Source organism: Sturnus vulgaris, chromosome 5, assembly GCF_052056855.1.
Source record: "Sturnus vulgaris isolate bStuVul1 chromosome 5, bStuVul1.hap1, whole genome shotgun sequence".
NCBI classification, from domain to species: domain Eukaryota; kingdom Metazoa; phylum Chordata; class Aves; order Passeriformes; family Sturnidae; genus Sturnus; species Sturnus vulgaris.
The window spans coordinates 69,242,305-69,262,960 of NC_142247.1; the positions used below are offsets into that span (position 1 = coordinate 69,242,305).

The 20,656-nt window shown below is 40.2% G+C and overlaps 1 protein-coding gene across 10 annotated transcripts in view; it reads right to left on the reverse strand.

The window, feature by feature from the left end:
• Positions 1 to 20,656, reverse strand: part of CELF2 (CUGBP Elav-like family member 2) — a 535,828-nt gene that overhangs the window by 237,536 nt on the left and 277,636 nt on the right. For 5 of the 10 annotated variants that reach the window (XM_088165937.1, XM_088165942.1, XM_088165938.1 and 2 more), the window contains exon 1: positions 11,723 to 11,984. The exons of the other annotated variants lie outside the window; for them this stretch is intronic. In XM_088165937.1, coding sequence (XP_088022063.1) covers positions 11,723 to 11,829 — 107 coding nt within the window. In that variant the 5' untranslated portion in view covers positions 11,830 to 11,984. Of the gene's footprint in view, positions 1 to 11,722; positions 11,985 to 20,656 lie in introns of those variants that run through there. 10 annotated transcript variants of the gene reach the window in all.

Below are 20,656 nucleotides of genomic sequence, written 5' to 3' on the forward strand. Positions count from 1 at the left end.
ATGTGAATTAGCTGGAAGAAGCTGTAGGGAAGCCCTCTTACTGACTTAAGCCTTCTCAGCAGTTTGTTAAATTCTAGCCTCAAATCCCTTGAGGGAATAGTGGATTCAAAGCAGCTTTTAATCATACTATAAGGAGGGTGAAGTAGTATGTAAGTAGGTCATAGAGAAAGCATTACAAGTGCATAGGTTATTGCTTTATTTAACAACTACAGTGTAACACACTTTTCAAAGCACATTTGCTTTTGCCATTTAAAAGTTAGAAGCAGGAACAGGGTCAAATGCAAAAAGAAACCCTTTCTGTAAAAGATACCGAGATACGACTCAAGGAGAGCTTAGAAGGAAAAACTGCATTCGAATAATTTGGTTCTCAAACATAAATTATGTAGTGTCTGAGTATGAATTAACTCTCGATGGCAGAGGGTAAGTGGTAAGAAACAAAAAACCCCGAATGTTTCACACGCTGTTACAGGCTCAGCTCTGTTATTTGTAACATTAATGCCAGATTCTTGACCAGCACATGTGCGCAAAATAGCAACTTTTAATAAAAATTAAGGGAAAAGTGGAAGCTCTGGTGTGTTGCTATAGTACAGAGGGAAATGGGGAGCGAGAGTGGCAAGTGAAACTGCATTTATTTTCACAGCATAAATCAGACAATGGCTCTTAACACTGCCTTAGAGGAGCTAAGAGCTAAGCATTATTGCTGCCCTCCAATATTAAGCTTTTTCAACTGGTGGAGCATATGGCAGTTTTGAGGGCGGAACCTAGAACTTGGAATCATCAATTCTCAGGCTTTAATCCTATTCCAGCTACAAATGCTGCCTCCTATCCCCTCCTCCCCTCATTTCTGAGGCCCAGACCTTGTTTGGCTTGCTTACTCTTTGTCCCTCAGTTGAAGCAGTTCCACACCTTTGCAGATTAGTCACCATTCAAGTGGCTTTTCAAACACAGAGCTACATACAATTTCGCCAAACAACTCAACCTTTGAAAATCACACACACCTCTTCAGAGAAGAAACAAAACAAACCGAAAAAACCCCGAAAAGTTCAGCTGCAGAAGGCCAGGACTGAGCAAGTGACTTGTTGTGTGTGTGACCTAACTCTGACATCACTGCCCGTGGCTTCATTCAGCGAGTGACAAAGAGAGCAGACACCCATTTCCCTTCCAGACCCCAGAGCCAAATCCAGTGTGGAGCTCACATCACGTCCCCTCTCCAGACCCCCTCCTCACCCTACCCTTAATTGCCATTCTTCTAATCACCTTGCCCTCCAGTTGTGGGCCAAGGAAATGCTACTGTTGGAAGCACTTCAAGGGAAAGTTTCTGAATGACTTCACTCTCTCCCAAGCCTGCAAGGCAGTATGAAGAGAGTTCAAATCCTCTGCTTTATTCCCCCCTAAGCCAATGAACATGCTCGGGATTCAGCTTATCTCTGGCATCAAAGCAAGTTTCTAACAGAGGCAGCAGAAGCAGAGCTCAGCGACTGGCGGTGTAAATTTGGAGCGGGCTCAAATGACTCCAGTGGAATCACTCAGGATCTTCCACTAATGCGAGGGGGAGCAGGAATCTGGTCCAGCTGGAGTTAGTGAATGCAAACGAGGTGGTTGCTATCTTTCACGAAGAAATAAACTTCCAGGCAAGCCATGAGCCTGGAAGTGGTGGTGTGATTAAGAGCAGGCAGTACAGAATTTTGGTTTGTGTGATGGGATGTGATACCTGCCTATAAGGGAGGGAGCCCATCAGCCTAACTTACTAGCAGGCTTCTGGAGGGACAAGAAGGGAAGGGGGCATGAAGAAAAAGCAAAGCAAAGCACACTTGGGCAGAACTACAGAATGGTGTAGTTAACATTTAAAGTTAACAATAACAATTAAAGCAAAAAGTAGTGCATTTCCTTGAATGGTAAAAAGTAATGGATGCAATTCTACACCATTTCACCATTACCTGGAACAAAATCGTCTTTGTCAGTTATGACTAATATTGGAGTAAAATTTTGAATTATGAAGTCTTCACCTTTCAGTAGGGATTTTGTATTTGCAAAACCAAACACACAACACTCTTCCACTCATTTTGAGAAATAAAATAACTTGCATATGACTGAAATCCTTTTAAAAAGAAAATGAAAATATTGGTTAAAGCTGATCAATGGATTTTAAGTATTTAAAATAGTACTTGTGAGGCTCCCTCCACTTCCGTAGGCTACTGTAGCTCCTCAGTAATCTTCAGAAATAAACGTCATTTAAAATTAGCCCTGTGAAAAGGTCCCTCAAATTAAGCAATTCTAGAGCTTTCACTTGAAGCGCACTGATATTATGTAAACTTGGTTGCTATAGTAAAACTTCCCACTCACTTCTCTTTTTTTTCCCCCTTCCTATTTTATACCAGTGATGAGGTGATTTCATCCCACTGTGGGTAAAGGGCCTTTGTTCCCTTTTGTGGGGGCAATAATTCAATCTTTCCGAAAACAATTAGGCAACATATCATGGCATAAGGCAGATGCTACATGGAATGGAGGGTTTTGGAAAGGCTTTTAATTTAGAGGAACACCCTCCTTTGTGAGCAGCACCAACTACATGGGACAGTCAATCATCACCCTCAGGTCCAATCCAGCACAGGGCTAGAGCTGAGCATAACCTGCCCAGTAACCTCTGCTCCACCTGGGCTGTTCCTGAGCTCAGCACCACATTTAGAGAATACTGAAGTAAATCAGAAATAAGCAAATTTTGGCAAGACCAGTTCTTACCATCCTGTTATTTATTTGCAGTCCTGTTGAAGAGCATTATTACTGATCCACAGGTGTTACCTTTGTGTTAGTGCCTTGTGCATATAGACACAAGACCAAAGCTTTTGTCAACCCAGTCTTATCTTGACTTGGCAACAGACATTGACTTTTTTTTTTTTTTAATGGACTACCTTATCTTCTCACCTGCTAGCTATCAACAACCACTACCCATAAAGGAGAGAAACTGAGGTACTGCAAGCACTGGGCAGACCTGATTTCTTACTAGAAAACAGACATGTTATTTATGGTAAAAAAGGGCACCTTTCCAATCAAACCTGGAAGAGAGAACTGCATATTCGTGGATTTGGCTATTATATTATCTTCATGTGATAGGTTTAGGACAGGAGAAATCACACATCTGGTGCTCTTGTCTGTGTTGCTCCATTCTCACAATGTGCAAAAGTCCCACCTAAGCCTTCAAAGACCAGAGGAAAAATCCCACTGTAACAGAAAACCTTCCTCCCTGCCATCTACACCCAGAGGAAGAACTACTGGAGACACAAAAGTCTCTCTTATTTTATATAAATCTGAGTTTTCTGGAGATTTCTGCCCATCTGGAGGGGGTGATTACTGAGAGAGAGGCAAGATGAGGGAAGTAGATGGTGAGGATGGCCTGGATCAGGAGGTGATGGTGGAGGGCATCTCCAACTCCAAAAGCCAAGGCAAAGGGAAGTGTGAAGTTCTGATGTGGCATCAGCAAAGAAAGAATATGGGTAAGGGACACCAAAAGAGACGAGAAGCCAAAAGGAGACTTATTCTTTTAAATAAAGTGTAAAGACATCCGAGGGGTTTATTACAATATCTGCATTAACCTACTGCACTCCACTTCTAGCAGCAGGATCCTTATGAGCTTAACCTCCATCCTCCCTTTTCATTCACTTCTACCATGTGTTTTTCTTTCTTTTGCACTGCAAATGATTGGATTTCACCTTAAACTGAAATTGTGGCATCTCTAAGGTACGAAATTTCACAGGTCTTCTTTTTCATTTGTGCATGAAGTGCCTAGCACCCTGAAAATATGCAAAGTAGCTATCTTTGTTTCCCAGACAGAAACCATTAAATATCAGACATGAAGGACATAAAGAAAAGTCTCCTGCAGTAACTAGAAGGCATTTGGAAAACTGCATCATGCCTGGTTTTAGTGGTTTGGGTTTTTTTCCCCTTAAATGAGCTGTATAAGAATTGCCACATAAGCCAGATCAAAAGGTCCACCTAGCCCACGACCCTGGCTCTGATAGGGGTGGAAAGAGACAGAGCATGAATATGGCAAGTGATCCTTCACACCTTGCAGCAGCTGGTGACTGAGGGACCTCCTAGACTCAAGAATGGCATCAGAACCAAGATGTTTGATAATCTCAAGTCACTGATTCAGTTTTCCCACAAATTTTCTGTCTGAAAGGAACATTGATGAAGTCACATATTTATTTTTCCCAGAGATACCAGTTAAATGTGCTATTCCTAGCAATTTTCAGGGATTTGGGGCTCAGTACAACAGAGAGGAACACTGATTTTCCTTTCTGCACCAAAACATTTAACCCGACTTTAACATAGTTTTAACATAGTGTTTCACTTTAAAAGGTCACAATAATTAATCTGCAACTTTTAAAGAAAAACTCAACCCCTTGATGCAAAAACTTTGTAGGGGACAAGTGCTGGAACCATGAGGTTCCTGGAGCAGGCATCTCGTTTGGCACTGTTTTGTGAGAAAGGCTCTTTAGGAAAAATTGTGGTCACTTCGGATTGCTTTATTCAGGGGTGGGGGTTAACTGAGTTTAATGTATGTTCATCAGCCGTGCACAGACAAATCTCCATATGATTCATTGGAGCAGCACTGCAGAACACCTGGTGTTGCCAATGCAGTTCTGTTAGTGTTTTGTTATTTTTAAAGGGGGTTATATAACTCTCTCATTAAAATTAAATGTGGGCTGAAATGATGCAGGCAAATTCTCAAGCTTCAGTGTGCGCTTCTTCCTCACAGTTTAGCAAAAGATAAATCTTTTTTAGGCAGAAGAGAAGGAAAATGAAATCAAGAGGTTGTACCATTGAATTTAGAGTCTCTAAAATTTTAAGTTTTCTGATAATTCTGTTTCTTTTCAAGATGCCGTCAATCCCTCAGTTGTTGACCTGCAGCTTCCAGGGAGGGCAGGTGCAGGATTTGAATCTTAAATTCACTCTGCAGCACAGCCAGCCTATCATCCACAGGTATCTGCTCGTGCAAGGTTCAATTTCCAAAATACCATTACTTTTCACTCTTCTATTTGTAATAGGGGAAACACTATCCTCTCTCTGATTTTCTAGAATTTTTTCCCCCTTCCTCAAACTCTCTGCTCTCTTTTCCTCCTGGTGACAGACTGTTGTCTGGCATCCTCAGAGGCTGCTCTTGAGGATGACCTGCTGATTTGCTGCCATGGGAACTCCAGAGCAAGGACAGCATTTACCCCTCACACACCGAAGGGCACAAGCAACAGTTCCCTGTGCTGCCCTGCTCACTGGTTAAAGTTTTTCCTCCTCTATTTCACAATTTAAGCTGTGCCTTAAATAACAAGAGTGTTGCAGCCTCTGCAGTGTCCAGCAGCAGCTGAATTATTTGGAGGAAGGTGGAAAGTCTAATAGCTGATGTGAGCATGCAAATTGCTCTTCAAAACTAAGTGGAGAAAAAGCTTGGGCAGCAAAGCATGAGGGTTGAGAAAAACCCTGCCTCATGTAATGGCAAAAAGCATTATATTCACATAAACACTGTATTTAAAACTTCCTGAGCAATTTTATTGGCAATCTTAATCCTTTGATTTAGAGAGTTAGCTTAAAAATAGGTTGTTTTACCCGAATAAGGGTCACAGGGTAACACATCAACACACTGAGTATGCTACATGGAGAGACAAGCAAGTAGTTCTCTCCATTCCCCCACCCCCAAACACAATTTTGGGTGTTTTAATTGAAATAGAAGGATCATTTTTACTTGGCCGCATTTTACAGGGCAGCTTGTGATCCACGCTGTGTCAGCCTTGTCAGTGCACTGGCAGATTTACAGCCCTATGGTACTTCCCTGCAAGCACAGGCTCATAACAGCCTAATCCAGTAATGTGGGCTTAATGCACAATATAATTTCACGAACCACCTAGAAAGTGAGTGCAAATCTGGGAGTCAGTGCTCTCCAGAAATGTCATTTTAGTCATTAGTTTAGAAATGCTGAAGATGGATCTGACTGATATTAGCCCACGGAATGGTCACTGATCCTTACACTATCAGAGAAAATAAAGTTGTGCATGAGAACAGCTGAAATCCTTTTTACATCCCGCTTGAGCTGATTACTAGTTATGCTATCTCAGCCTCAAGATTGGAGTGAGAGATGAGAAAATTAGAGTCCAGATCAAGATTTACACAAAAATTGGGAGAATTCCTGCCCACTTCCATCCAATAAAGATAGTTAACCTTCAGTGCATCATTAACTTCCCGAGAACAGTACTAAAGCGACTTTAATTGACACATTTACTTTTGCTGCAGGGTGAAATAACACAGAAGCAAAACAAAACATAAAAAAAAAAAAAAAAAGCTTTTTGCCACAGCAAGAATGTTATAGGGGGAAAAAAAAAATCCCGTTTTTATTTCCTCTGTGAGGATGCCAGCAGTCTTGTTTCATAAACTCCAGTGATTCATCACCATCCCAGGCAGCCAATCATTCTGCAGGTCAAGTAGAAATGGGCTGTAGAGCCAGCAACTCCTGCTGCCCTGATAATGCATGTCATTCCAGGCATGGCGACATGCTTTCTCAACAACTGCCATTTTCAGTTACCTTTTCTATGGCTGACATACAAGTAAATGTGTTGGAAGCAGTAAAACAGTCATAGGAAAGCAGTTGCAAAGATAAATAGCACCTGTACGTGATAATCTCTAATGTCATTAGAAAGGAAAGAAGGATGTGTTTTGAAATAGAATTTCTCTCTTCTGAAAGCATCACTTGACTTGGGGGGGGTTATGTGTGTGTGTGACTGAGAGGGGGGTTTCTGTAGGTTTGTTTTTTTTCTCTTGAATTAACATCCTGACATTTGTCTTGGTTATGACCTTAAGAGATACAACTAAGGGAAAAGGAAAAGAGAAAACCCAAAACAAAACCCAAGAACAACAAAAACAAATGCAAAACCCAAGAACGCAGCATTAAATATAAAATCTTCTTGCAAGTCACTTATGAGAAAGATTTTGTTCAGCTGGATTTTGTTTAAATTCAGTAATGCTCACTTTAAGAAACACAACTGCTCTAATTGAGGGAAAAGGATTTCCTTCTGTCATTTCTTTTCAGTCTTTGTTCCTTATCATCTAACTAAAATTTCATGAACTACTTTTTCAATAACTGTCCTTTGAATCATATGTAGTTGAATATTGTTTTGCAGATGGAAACCGAGTGGGAGTTTTAAGGGCATAGGATTATAGAAACAGACACCCTCAATGAAAAATGTTTAAACTTAAGTGCACACATGTATGTGTGCACGCAGATATATATGTGTATTTGTAACAGAGCATGTGCAATTTATGTACATGTACCATGTAAAGTCCCTGTGCCTGAACACAAATGGAGGGGGAAAAAAAACAACCTGTTCCAAATAACAATGCTGGAACCAGATTTCAAATGCATAGGATTATCCATATTAATTTATGGTAATCTACAAATGAGTGCAGCAGAGACAGTACAGGTTATCCAAAATGGTACTTGCATTTATTGAGAGACGACCACAAAATATCTTCGTGACAGATTTAGTTGCATCTTCTAATACCTCCCGAATTAATATCATGCAAAATACAGAGTACAAGCTATGTTTCCCCTTTGGAATGACTGGCTCTTGAAATGCCAAAGGAAAGCCAAACGTTTCTCTCCACACAAAGTCCTCTTAGACATCTTGCTTTCAGATTTCATCAACTTAGGTGTTTTCAGGGCTGTAAGCAGTGAACTTTCCATCAGCAGCATCTTCAGCTAATTAACCCTCCTGATTACAATAATTAGTATTGATTCACTCCTGAATGACTTCTTAAGTATTCAAGCACAATCTACACTTGCAGTAAAACTTCTAGATATGAATATTAATTGAACACTTGCTTTGTTTTTCAGCCCCAAAGGTATAGTTTGCAATCATATAGAATAGAATCATAGAATGGTTTGGGTTGGAAGGGACCTTTAAAGGTCATCTACTTCCAACTCCCATGCCAGGGACAGGGACAGCTTCAAGTAGATCAGGTTGCTCAGAGCTGTGTCCAGCTTGACTGTGAATGTTTCCAGGGATGGGGCAGCCACCACCTCTCTGTGCAACCTGTTCCAGCGTTTTACCAGCCTCACTGTGAAAAATTTCCTCCTTATGTCTAGCCTGAATCAACACTGTTTTAGTTTAAAGCCACCATCTCATGTCCCATTGCAACAGGCCCTGCTAAAAAATCTTTCCTATGAGCCCCCTTTAGGTACCGAAAGGCTGCTCTCACATCTCCCTGGATCCTTTCCTTCTCCAGACACAAATCTTTCAGCCTGTGTCCTTAGGGGAGGTGTTCCAGACTGACCATTTTTGTAGCCCTCCTCTGGATCCAACCCAACAGTTCCATGCTAAGGACTTGTTGAGGACTCCAGACTTAGAAGAGGAACTACAGGTAGAATCTCATGAGGGTGTGGTAGAGGGAGAGAATCACCTCCCTCGACCTGCTGGCCACATTTCCCCTGATGCAGCCCAGAACACAATTGGCTTCCTGGGCTGTGAGTGCACGTTGCCAGCTCGCATCCAGCTTTTCACCCCCAAGTCTTTATGTGCAGGTTGGGTCTCAATCCCTTCATACTTAAATTTAGTAACAGAAACACGTCAATGTCCTCCTCTCTTAACAAAGAAAACATTAGCATGTTGCTGATTGTAGTTCCTGAATGTGAAAGTAAATAAATAAATAAATATGCACAAAGACTCCAGACTAATAAATGAATATAATTCAAGTCCATATCCCTATGGAAGCATGGAAAGCCAAGTACCAGGCTAAGACCTATCTTGCTCTTTCTCTAACAGGTAGGACAGAGGGTGCTTGTTTTGACATCACACCTGGTCATTGCAAGAACAAATAACAACTCATGTAGAGTCTGAATTACCTCTCTTAGCTGTGTTGTGCAAACAGATGTTGCCAGGTTTGACAACTGCAAGGCACCACATTGCTTTGTGAATGGGTGAGATTCAAAGCAGGCAGCACTGAGGACACCTCCGATGCTCGGGCATAGGATCTCTAAACCTATGCAGTCTTTCAAAAGCCATTACTTTCGTTAAACATGCTAAGAAATTACTTAGGTTACAGCTTTGCTTCACCTTCTTTGATGTTAATTGTTATGGCTCAGAAAGCAATATTTCAGTAAATATGCATAGAATGATTTTTTTTTTTTTAGTAGAATTCACACAAACTGATTCAAAAATCAGTCTTTGATGTGAATGCAATGTGAGAAAATACCCTTGGAAAAAAAAACAAAGTAATTTTCAATCCAAGACAAAAAAAATATCATTGTATATGTATTTTATGCAACATTTTATGTGAAAACATAGAAACTACAATAAGTTTGGTAGGAACTCACCTGTGAGCAGAGCGCTTAGGGAACAGTTACAATATTGAACAGTCCTTAAAAGTGGTGGTTGGTTTTGCTGCCCAGGTGTCTGTTGGTGGCTGCTACAGAAGTGGCATTCCTGCTGCTCTGGGCTATCCCTAAAGGGGCATTTCCACGTAACTGAGAGTGAGGGGCTCGCTTTATTGCCACTCACAAAGGGCAGTAGCTGCTAGAAATCTCAGGCTGCTGCAACATGACATGATAAAAAATAACTTTATAAAAACATGCCGCTGTTTCCCCCCTCCAGTTCAGGCAGAGCAGAGCAGTTGTGAACGAGTTAATGTTTGCCTTGAAAGAAGTTCTCCCAAGGAAGTGAATTATGTCATGGTCCCATAATATTAAACACCATCCTTGCTTTCTTCGTGTTTATGCACAACACACAGCATGCAAGTACTACCTGATAATCCACAACCTCTTGGCTTCTCAAGTATTTTATGTGATATTACCTTTTTGTTCACACAAACTCTTTACTATTGATTTACACCATCTCAAGACTCAAGGGAAGAAGATACAATGACAAAAAAAAAAAGCAAAACAGCATAGCAAGTATTCAGTCTCCCCACCAAACATTTTTGTGTTGAAATACATGCTTTAGAGGGCTCTTACTGCTACCAATAAATCCTTAATGTCTTTTTTTTTTTAATTAAGGGGTCCAAGAGACCCCTCAACCCATATAAATCATGCACTAGAATCCAGTTTTTTAAAAAAAACACAAAATCTCTACTATTAATTGATCAAAGCCGAAACCAGAATCCACTGATAGATAAATCTTTTCTCTCACAAAATCATTAAACTTATTTCTAAAAGCAATAGATTTGCTTAACATCTAAAGTATTTAAAGACTTTAAACAGTTTAAGAAACTCCACAGAGTAATGACAATTCATTTTATTTAAGACATAAGATGCTGTCCAAGAAGTAACTCAAAATTTTTCAAAAGCTTTGTAACAATTTCTTCTCACAATGCATAAGGTTAATTTTGCCAAATTCAAACCCAGAATTGTTAACTGTTTTAATGCTAAACTATGGTTCTCTTAACAGAAAGATAATTTAAGAAATGTCATATGAATAATTTGTTTGATTTGGGGATAGGAATCATTCAGGTGAATTATTCTGTCTGACCTTAAAAATTCTATCGTATAAAATGTTATAAAAATGGAAAGTCGCAGGGGCTCCCACTTTGAGATCTGATTTATCATTTTTATTGCATTTTCATTACCTAAACAAAATTAGAAACAGTATCTTCATAACAGCAGTTGAAGTTGATACGATCGGGCATAAAATCAAGCAAGGGCACATTTGCCAAGTATGTATTTGCCAGATTGACAGCAGTATTGTAAGCTTTCAGAATCAATAAGTTTTCTCACCACAGTTAAAGGAGAGGTTAGTAATAAATCTGCAACTTAATGCAATAGCCATAATTGTAAGATACAAACCTCCCCCTCCCTACACTATTAGCAGCAGATATCAACTGAAACAACCACCACAAAACAGGCAACACACTTTATGTTCTACTGTATACACAAAAAGATTAAGGGAAATGAAAAAGGGGCTGAGAAAAGGAAAGGAAAAAAACCCCAAAACAACCCAAACCACCCCATCGCCAGACATACATTAAGCTAGTTTGACAACACCATTGTTCAGCTGTCCCATTGTCAGACCAAAAGATGTATTCAATGCTACAATGTCTGCTAGCAAATAAACAAAAGACTACATTTTTCAAAGCGGGGTGCCAATTCCAGCATAATTCTGTGTGTGAGTGTGCGTGTGTCTGTGTGTTGTGTGTCTCTGAAAAGAGTAGTCGATGCTGGCCTCCCGCTAAACCTGGGAGCATTATTAGAGAATAGATGTGTAATCCCACGTTACAGGAGTATTTAGATATTTTTAAAACATCTTCGAGCGGTAGAGACTAGGTAAAGCATTAGTAACTATTTACATAGGCTAAGTGAAAATTAAAGTGGTATTTAGGGCACTAGCTCTAATATGGAGTCTCCCTGAGCTTTTTCCATGCTTATTCCATGCCCAGTGCATAATAATGAAGCAGGCAGAAATATTGCAAAGGAGGTGATAAAAGAAATACCAGCTCTCTTTCAGGAAGGGGTGGGAAAAAAAAAAAATTAAAGGAAAGATAAATATATTTATTTTGTCCCCTCCTTGCCCTCTCCGTACATTTGTCGTTATACATGAAATGTGCGACCCGAACTAGTGGAAAATGCTACTTGCACCCAGCAATGCCTGTCTTTTCCTTTAAATAGGGAAACTACTTAATACACAGCACGGTTATAGTTGCAGCGGGCCCAGGCAACTCGAAAGCACGCGTTAAAACAAAGGAGACAACATACCTTAAAAGCAGCTCCTCATTTCTCATAGTAACAGCGGATTTGGGACAGCGCATGCTTTCTGCACCGATATTCTCAACAAAAGCCAGTTCAGAAGTGCGCTCAAACATCAATGCCACAGTAGCTACTCACTAATGGCTACTCTTTCTCTCTTTCTCTCTCTAGTCAGACGCTGAGTGGTGGAGCAAAGGGGCCCCTGCAGATTCACTAAGCAGAAATAATCCTCTCTGACAAGTTATGTTGTCTGGGCATATTTTACATTAATGCACTGTGCTGCCTATAGGGGTCTTGTTTGCGTTCACTCTAGCCTAGCTGGTGTTAGCTCTCTTAATTACCAGCCAAAAAAAAAAAACATTAGCAACATTCCCCCCCTGCTGTTAAAACAAAAATAATAATGTATATATATATATGCGTACGCATACATATATCTATGCATAAAAGTGAAAGAAAAGGGGGGGAATCTATGGGCAAATGAGGAAAAGCTTTCCCCCTCTGGAAGGATGCATGCTTGGTATGAATCTTTTGTTTGCCCTGCGAACTCAGTGAATACAGTGGCAAAGAGGTGCTGTGGCTCGTGAGGCTTGTGCACTTTAAGGGAATTGGGTTAGAGGCTCTTTCTGGGGCTCTGGAGTCGCAGCTGGAGCTTTTGCTCTCTCCCTCCTTCCCTTCCCTGTTCAAGGCTGAGTGGCTTTATGGGACCTGCCAGCTCACATCAGAGGGACTGGGGAGTATTAATGCAAGCACCTGGGGATCTTCCTCAAGTTTTCAGTTTTTCTTGGCAATTTTAACCCCCGAAAAACACAAGTCCAAAATCTCTCCAATTTTAACCCCTCCAAAAAACAAGTCAGTTACCAAGTAACTGAGTTTGCATTAACCCAGACCCTTATGCTTGGCTTTGGCACAGTTCTCACAGACAGGGAAGGATGTTGCATTATTCAATGATTTACTCACTTCCTATGTATGAAAGGAACTATAGTGTGACACAGATTCCAGGGAAAAAGCCTCTTTGGCCCTATTTGGGAGATCCGCCATGTGATTTGTAGGAGCAGGTTGTGGTCTCCCCAGTTGCCAAGGTAGTCAAAGAGGTTTATTTTCATGTCTTGGTTTCAGCTTCTGCTGGGTAAATCTTTAAACTGTGCAGGAGGATGGTTGATTTTTTTTTTTTTTTTTTTTTTTTTTGGTATTATTTTAATTCTTTTTTAAATATACATCAGATACTTGAGCAGGTGCTTATTTAGTAGACTGAAAAAGTCAACAAGTCCTTGATGCTCTTTTCAGTCAAAAGCTTTTCTGCACCACTGTGGCAGTAAAATGCATCTTAAAAATTACTGTAATTTCCACTCAGGTCATGTTAACTTAAGGAGGTGCAAAACTCAATAAACAGGAATTGTCCGAAATTGACAACTTGTCAAAAAGTCCAGTCAGGCTAAAAATTGATCTACACTTCAAAATTTGAATTCAACTTCATGGACTTTTGGCTATGTCTGTGGCTGGTCTGAAGCTCTTTTCCTACATTATATACTGCTGCCTTAAAATATACTGCTAGATATCCTGATGCAGTGCTACTGCTGCTAATTCCTTAACAAAACTTGGTATTTAGGGGCTCGATCTTTAAACCTGAGTCTGGGAATGAAGGCAAAGAGCGAGCAATCACCAAGATAAATACACTGGTAGCAAGATATTACCTTTCTGATGGCAGTTGTAAACTTCTATTAAGGTCATAAATTGCTTGCAACAAAAACAATCCTTTTGTTCTACACTTCTCATTGAGCACTGTGAAACCTTGGGATTAGTTTCAGTCACTCTGATATAATATTTGTCAAATGACTAAAAGACAAATTAAAAAACAAACCTGGACATAATCTACTTTTAATGGTGCAAAGAGAAAGACGGCAGCTTAGAAAACATGGGTATCATGAAGGACTGCAAGTTAAGGGAAGATGTTTCAATTTGCTTCCCTTTTCATCTGCAAAACATGACTGGGATTCTAGTTGCTCTTGCAATAAAAAATAATAAATCATTTTAATGATTAGCAAGTCAAACCAATTCCATGTTAAAATGTCATGCTCCAAGGTCAACTGAGACAACATAGCTTGTACTTCATGCTAAAAATATCTGAACAGTCATGGAAGGCGGCCAGGAAAATACTCAACCAACATGACAAATCCCATACCTCCTGCCCCAAATACTAAATCCATTACTACCATTTCAGGCATGGCCACCAGCACTCCAGATTTCAGCTCGTTTACTGTTCACCTCCAAATGACTTGTGCCCAGCACAGCTCACCGTGGTGCTGGGCTGCTCCAGAGCAGTCTCGGGCTGCTGAGGCTGATGAGGAGCAGCAGCAAATACCAGGGAATGCTGCAGAGAGCACAGCTGAACGGGAAGTGTCAAACAGCCTGATGAACTGCTACAGTTTTCGAAAAATATGGCAAGGATCAGCATCTTAAGACACTACCAGCTGAGGGAACAAAGCTTTCTTTTCAGGCTGGAGCAGAATGGCTCACACAGAGCCCTTTGGTGGGGAATCAATGGGCTTCTGTTGGGCGGCTCCACGCAGTTTGCAAGTTCTTGATCATTTCTGCACTTGGAAAGGAGGAGAAGCAGCAGCAACAGGAGATAAAGTGAAGTATTATGGAAGGACTCATCTACAGCCAAAGGAATAAATAAAAAATAAAGAATAAAAATAAAATCTACAAAGCAGTAACACAGACAGACAAAAAGAACCTACGCTTTCTATCACACGTAATGAAATGTCTGACAGAACAACATCTGCAGAGGGATCACAGCTGCTGAGGATGAGAGGGAATATGAGTATTATTTTTCAATTGTAAGATGTACTAAGCAGGAGTGCCTTTGAAATAATATGGCTGAAGGGAAAATTAAACCAGATGCACAGGGCTATCTGGCTTCTTTCAGGATGGAAGTCCAGCTGTGGGTTTAAATTCAACATTTAATATGAAAATTGATTGTAGATTCATAACTGATATGCATATATTGCAGAATGCTCGGCACAAATTACATACAGTGGAAATTTAATAATTTCATTGCCCTGTATTTAATGGAAACCCAAGCCTTCCACGTATGGCCTATGAGTTTGCTAAACTAATTATGTGATGCTGCAAATCCTTGAAAGGCAAAAGAATCACAATAATTTACACAGGCAAAATGATCAAAATTTCAGAGGCAAACCAGTAACAACAACTAATTTATACCAATTAAAAGTGTTCCTTCTGCTCTGTACTTCTAGTAAAAATTATTTCTTGATCATTCCATTTGTTTACAGTATTTTAAAAGCATTCAGAAGCCCAAAATAAAGCGGCATTTTGCTACAATAAAAAAGTGTTTTTACCAGCCAAGAGATGGACTAGATTTCATGACAAAGAAATGGTGGACAAATGTCCAGGACAATGGACCAAAAATCATGAGTGCAATCATGAGAGCAATAGAAAGTCTTGATTCATGTCCCCATTTTACCAAGTGTCCCCATGTCAGATCTCATGCAAACCAATTAACCTCTTGCTCACATCTCCATCTTTAAAATGAAAAAATCCAATAAACTCCAGAGCAGTGTGACCATAATACAGAACACTGCAAGATGTATAAATCAGTGCAATATTGTGACTTGCACAAACATTTAAAATACGTCTTCTCCTCACAAGAGGCACTTGCAGATAAGTCAGTTATCTGCTGTTCTGTGCAGTTATTTAGGCTCAAATCACATTTGCTTTGTATAGGTGTGAAAAGCTACACTTTAATCTGATAGCATTTTACTGTTTTGGGTGGTTAAATCCCACCTTTGAAGCTGAGCAATTAGTCTAAGCTAGTCATCTAGGGTTTCTCTATTGTCACTGAGGGGAGATTAGTTATACTAAAGAGCATTACCACTCTCCATTGAACTACGAAGGGATTAGATCCCTAAATTTTAAATACATATATTAGGCAAGACGAATCCCACCTAAGTGCCTAAAGCAAAGGTGAGAATTCCCATATTCCTGTTTCAGCATCACCAGCGTGTGTCTGTCTGTCCCTGTGCTCCACAGCAGTGCCACAGCCCTGGGCACCCCGAGGCTGCTGTGCAAGTGCAGCTCAGACACCTTGAACCTGCCTGGCACTTCCAGGTAGCTGCAACCTGCCTGCAGGATGTCTGCAGAAATCAAACTGCACCTGGGCAAGACTGCCAGGTCTGAAACAGGCTGGTCCAGAGGAGGGGAATGAAGATGCTCAGAGGGCTGGAGTGCCTCTCCTGTGGAGACAAGCTTAGAGATCTGGAGTTATTTCCTCGTGGAGAAGAGAAGGCTCCAGGAAGAACTTACAGCACCTTCCAGTGCTTGAGGGGGCCCACAAGAAATCTGGAGAGGGACTTTGAGCAAGGGCATGTTGTGAAGACAAGAGGGAATGCCTTTACACTGAAAGAGGGCAGGTTTAGATTAGCTATTAGGATGATATCTTTTACTGTGAAGCATTGGAACAGGCTCCCCAGCCTTGAAGTGTTCAAAGCCAGGTTGGATGTGGCTCTGAAGAACCTGGTCTAGCAGAAGCTGTCCTTGTACATGGCAGAGTAGTGGAACACGATGATCTTTAAGGTCCTTTCCAACTTAGACCATTCTGTGATTCTATGACCTACAATATGTTACACCTATGCAAAGTTTGAAATAGAAAGGAAATTGGCCTCAGCTTCAGAAGTGGAGCCTTTCCAACATGCTTTCAGAAAGCAGACAGTTCATTTAGGTATCTTCTCCTAAAATCTAGAATAATGAGTAACTCATTGCCTGCAGCTTTTGTGTTATTGGAAATACTGGAACACAAGCCTAGGTATTATTGTTAGAATAATTTTACTTTGGATCACTTAATTGGTGAATGTGAATAGCAAAGAATTGGCTGTAACTCAAAAGGCTGTATCTCATCATGCTCTACCTCTGCTCTAATTGAAATTTTTGTTCATTTTTACCTAGGACAAATCATCACACTTTTGTCTCTGTGTCCTCTGTTGATTTTGATTTTTGATTATACAGCCTTTAACATAGTTGCAGATGGGAGATCAATTATTGTCCTCAGCTCCATCGATCAGACATCTAGGCTACTATATTTATCAGGAGGGCAGAAACACTGTGACATTTGCTACTTGCATTATGCATATACATACAGGTGGAGACGTTTCTTTGCTGTTCCAGGCTATGAAAATACAAATCTCAGAGACTCAGATCCTCACCTCTAAGTATCTAAATACAATTTTATGGTGAAACCATATTGATCAGCTTAGAGCCATTCATGCAGATGCAGCCAGGTCTTCAGGACAGGTACTACCTCTGTATACCTTGTGTGTTTTAAACATACTCACAGTATCTTTGAGCTCAGGAAAAGGAAGATAAGTTTCAAGCTCTTGCAGTAGAGATACAACAAATCCTTTTTTTTCTTTTTTGGAAACAAAAGCAGTTTAAAATTTGCCCCATCTCCTTTTATCTGTTTTGGTAGATATTTTAGCTTATCTTCCTAAATTTTCTGTTTGAGTCATGGGAGTGACAATTACTGCTGGTCTGCATGATGCAAAAGGTCTTTTCTAATATTTTTCACTTGGGAGTATCCAAAGAACATAATGAAAATTAAACAGCACAGACAGAAAACACAGGAGTATAAAATGTTGCATAAATGCTGAAGATTAATACTTGGACAGCAGGGGAATAAAAAGTTTTGCATTTAAAGCATATAGCAGGACTGGTTCCTAGTGCTTGCCTGCAATAGAAAAGGTGTGTGCTGCCTCCCTCGAGCATTCAGCAGTGCTGCCTCTGCATCTCAGCATCTGCGAGACAGAAGGAACAAACCTTTCCTATTTACCTAAAAGATGTGCTCCATTGTTTCCCCCACCCTTGACAGGGAAGGGGGAAAAATCTTGCAGTTTGTGCAGTTCACAAATTCTGTCAGAGAAATGCACTTCAGTGTGTTTTTTAAAGACAATACATCACTCGAAACAACTTACAACTGGCCAGGCTGTGGTTGCAGACATGGCTACTCTACAAAGGAAATAAAGTATTTGGAAAGATCTACATGTCGTAAGAACATCTGGCCTGCAACTAAAGGGAAGGAGGAGAAAGCTGATCAAAAGAGTGAAGAGTAACAGAAGAGGCAACAGAGCACCAGATCTGAGAGAAAGAGAGAGAAAAGGCAGAGCGAGAACAAACGCAGCTGGTTACAGAACCATTTATTTTCTCCTTTAATTTAAAATCTATTTAAAGCATAAGCAGAACCTGCTCTGTCTAAACAGGAATATCTTCATGTTGCACTTGTAGTAATGCCAAGATTGTGACTTTAATGATGTGGGATATCAAGGACCTTGAGTTTTTGGGAGCACAATCTAAAGAAAGTGAACTTGCACAATATATACAAATGTATGAGCTGTTTGTATTAACACATATCAATGAACATAAAAAATGTTAATAATTACAGATGAGAATTTAATGGCTACTCATTCTCTTAAGCTAAAAATAGAAATAGAACCACATTTAACATTTCTGTTGAGCCTATTTTAAAATGATCTTATGGTGCTCTACATAGAAGGTTCATTTCCCACATCCATGAAATGCATCCAACAAGTAGGGATCAAAGTGGATATTTAAAAACAAGCTCTCACCAGAGAGAGTGATGCTGAACAGAAACTCACATGCAAGTAAAAAAGAGAAAGGAGTCTAATTTCTGGGATCTGGTATCTAGACAGGTGGATGCATCTACCAAAAGAACATTTGGCAATGAATGGGAAATGAGAAGTGAACCTTACACTGTCCTACACTATCCAACATGAAATAAAGACTTATGGGGAAAACTCATCATCCCCCAAGTTTACTGCAAAGGTAGGTAAAATGGCATTGTCCTATGAAACTGAAACTTGAATAATTCAAATCAGATGATCTGATCTTTGGTTATAAATATTGGTTGAGAATGCTTGATTCATTACCTGGTAATAGTCAGATTTTTCTATTTAAATGTGCTCTAAAGAGAAGGAAATGCATCAGTTCTATAGAGCTGCCATAAAAATAAAACTAATAGTTACAGAATAATTTTACTGTTTAAAAAAATGAATTAGCACAGACACTTGTTTCCTCAGCTAATCCTCGCTTGTTATCCTCACTATTCAGTTTTATTTCATTATTGAGAAATAAAATCACCACACTTTTTTTAATACTTTAAACTCTCTACCTAGCATTTTTTTTCAAAGGATACTCTTCCTTTCTTCCTTTTTTGTCTTTAAAAATCTATTAACATTGATTAAAATGAAAGAGCTAGGATATAAATCTTCAGTTAGATTTACAGCACATTTTTCTTTGACCTTTCTCATGTCATCTGACACTTGACAGTTTTGTGCAAGATGTTAAAAAATGACTAGTGATTTTTCGTGGTTCTAAGTGCCCAAACTCACAGAGTTTTGTAGGGCCTATAATTCAGAGTTAAGATCTTGGTTTGTGGGAAGGATGAAATAAATCAAACCCCGTGAAAACACCCAGCAGATGGATGCATTTCAAAAACTTTGAAGAAAATTCTGCAAAAACCGAGATTCTAAAGCTAAGGAATTCCTTGAAATGTCAGGGCACAAATTTTTGAAGAAGAAGGTATCTTTATTTAAGAAAAAAAAGTATCTTTATCAACGCTATTTCTGATGGGCTCAAATGCACCCTCAGTAAGTTCACAGGTGATGCTGAGTTGGATGGGAGTGTTGATCTGCTGGAGGGTAGAGAGGCAGAACCTGGACAGGCTGGACTGGCTGAACATGAGCTGGAATGTACCCAGGTGGCCAAAAGGGCCAGTGGCATCCTGGCCTGTGTCAGCAATAGCGTGGCCAGCAGGAGCAGGAAAATGATTGTCCCCTTGTGCTCAGCAGTGGTGAGGCACATCCTGAATCCTGTCATCAGTTTTGGGCCCCTTGCTACAGGAAAGGCATTGAGGAGCAGAAGTGTGTCCAGAGAAGGGAAGGGAGCTGGGGAAGGGTCTGGAGCACCTGTGAGGATCAGCTGAGGGAGCTGGTGGCATTTAGTGTAGAGAGAAAGAGGCTCAGGGGTGACTTTCCCACTCCACAACTCCCTGACAGGAGGGTGCAGCCAGGTGGGGTTGGGCTCTGCTCCCAAGTAAGGAGGAATAGAACAAGAGAAAACAGCCTCAGGTTGTACCTGGGGAGGTTTAGATTGCATATTAGGAAAAAACTTCTTCACAGAAAGGGTTATCAAGCCTTGGATCAGGCTCTCCAGGGAAGTGGTAGTCACCATCCCTGAAGGGATGGGTTTAAAATACATAGAGACGTGGGATTTGGGGACATGGTTTAGTGTGGGCTTGGCTGGGTTAATGCTTTGATTATCTTTTCCAACCTATATAATTCTATGATTCTAAAGTCAAATTCACTTTTATTAGTCTAAGTAAAAAATTAAACATACTTTTTTTTTTTTTTTAATAGTGAGGTAACTACAGAATATTGTTTAAAGATATCTTGCTGAGTGTCAAGATACCAAAATCTCACTGCAGCAATGGAAGCAACACAAGAAGTCGGGTAAGTCCACTCACAAATAGCATTTTGCCTTGGTAGGCAGGCTGTGCACTGTAGCTTGAACCTTTCAGTGGATGATGTAAATGTATTCTAAGTCTTAGAATGAGAAAAGCTCAAGAAAAAACAAGCTCTCTCATAAAGATATGATTGCAGTTTGTGATCAAACTGGATCCTAATTCTGAGTCCCAAGTGTGACTTTGCATGCTAAAAGTCTTTGTGTAGCCAGTTCCTTCAGACATGCTTTGTTTGATAAATGCCATTTAAGTTTGGGAACTTAAGAAAGAAGCCTCAAAGCATAAGCAATCCCCTCTAACTTCCAATTCAATTCCATTTCAACCCACCATGGATCTCCCTCTGAAGAGGCAAGAAGCATAGGTGAGCTAGGGTCAACCTCAGCACCTCAGCTGAG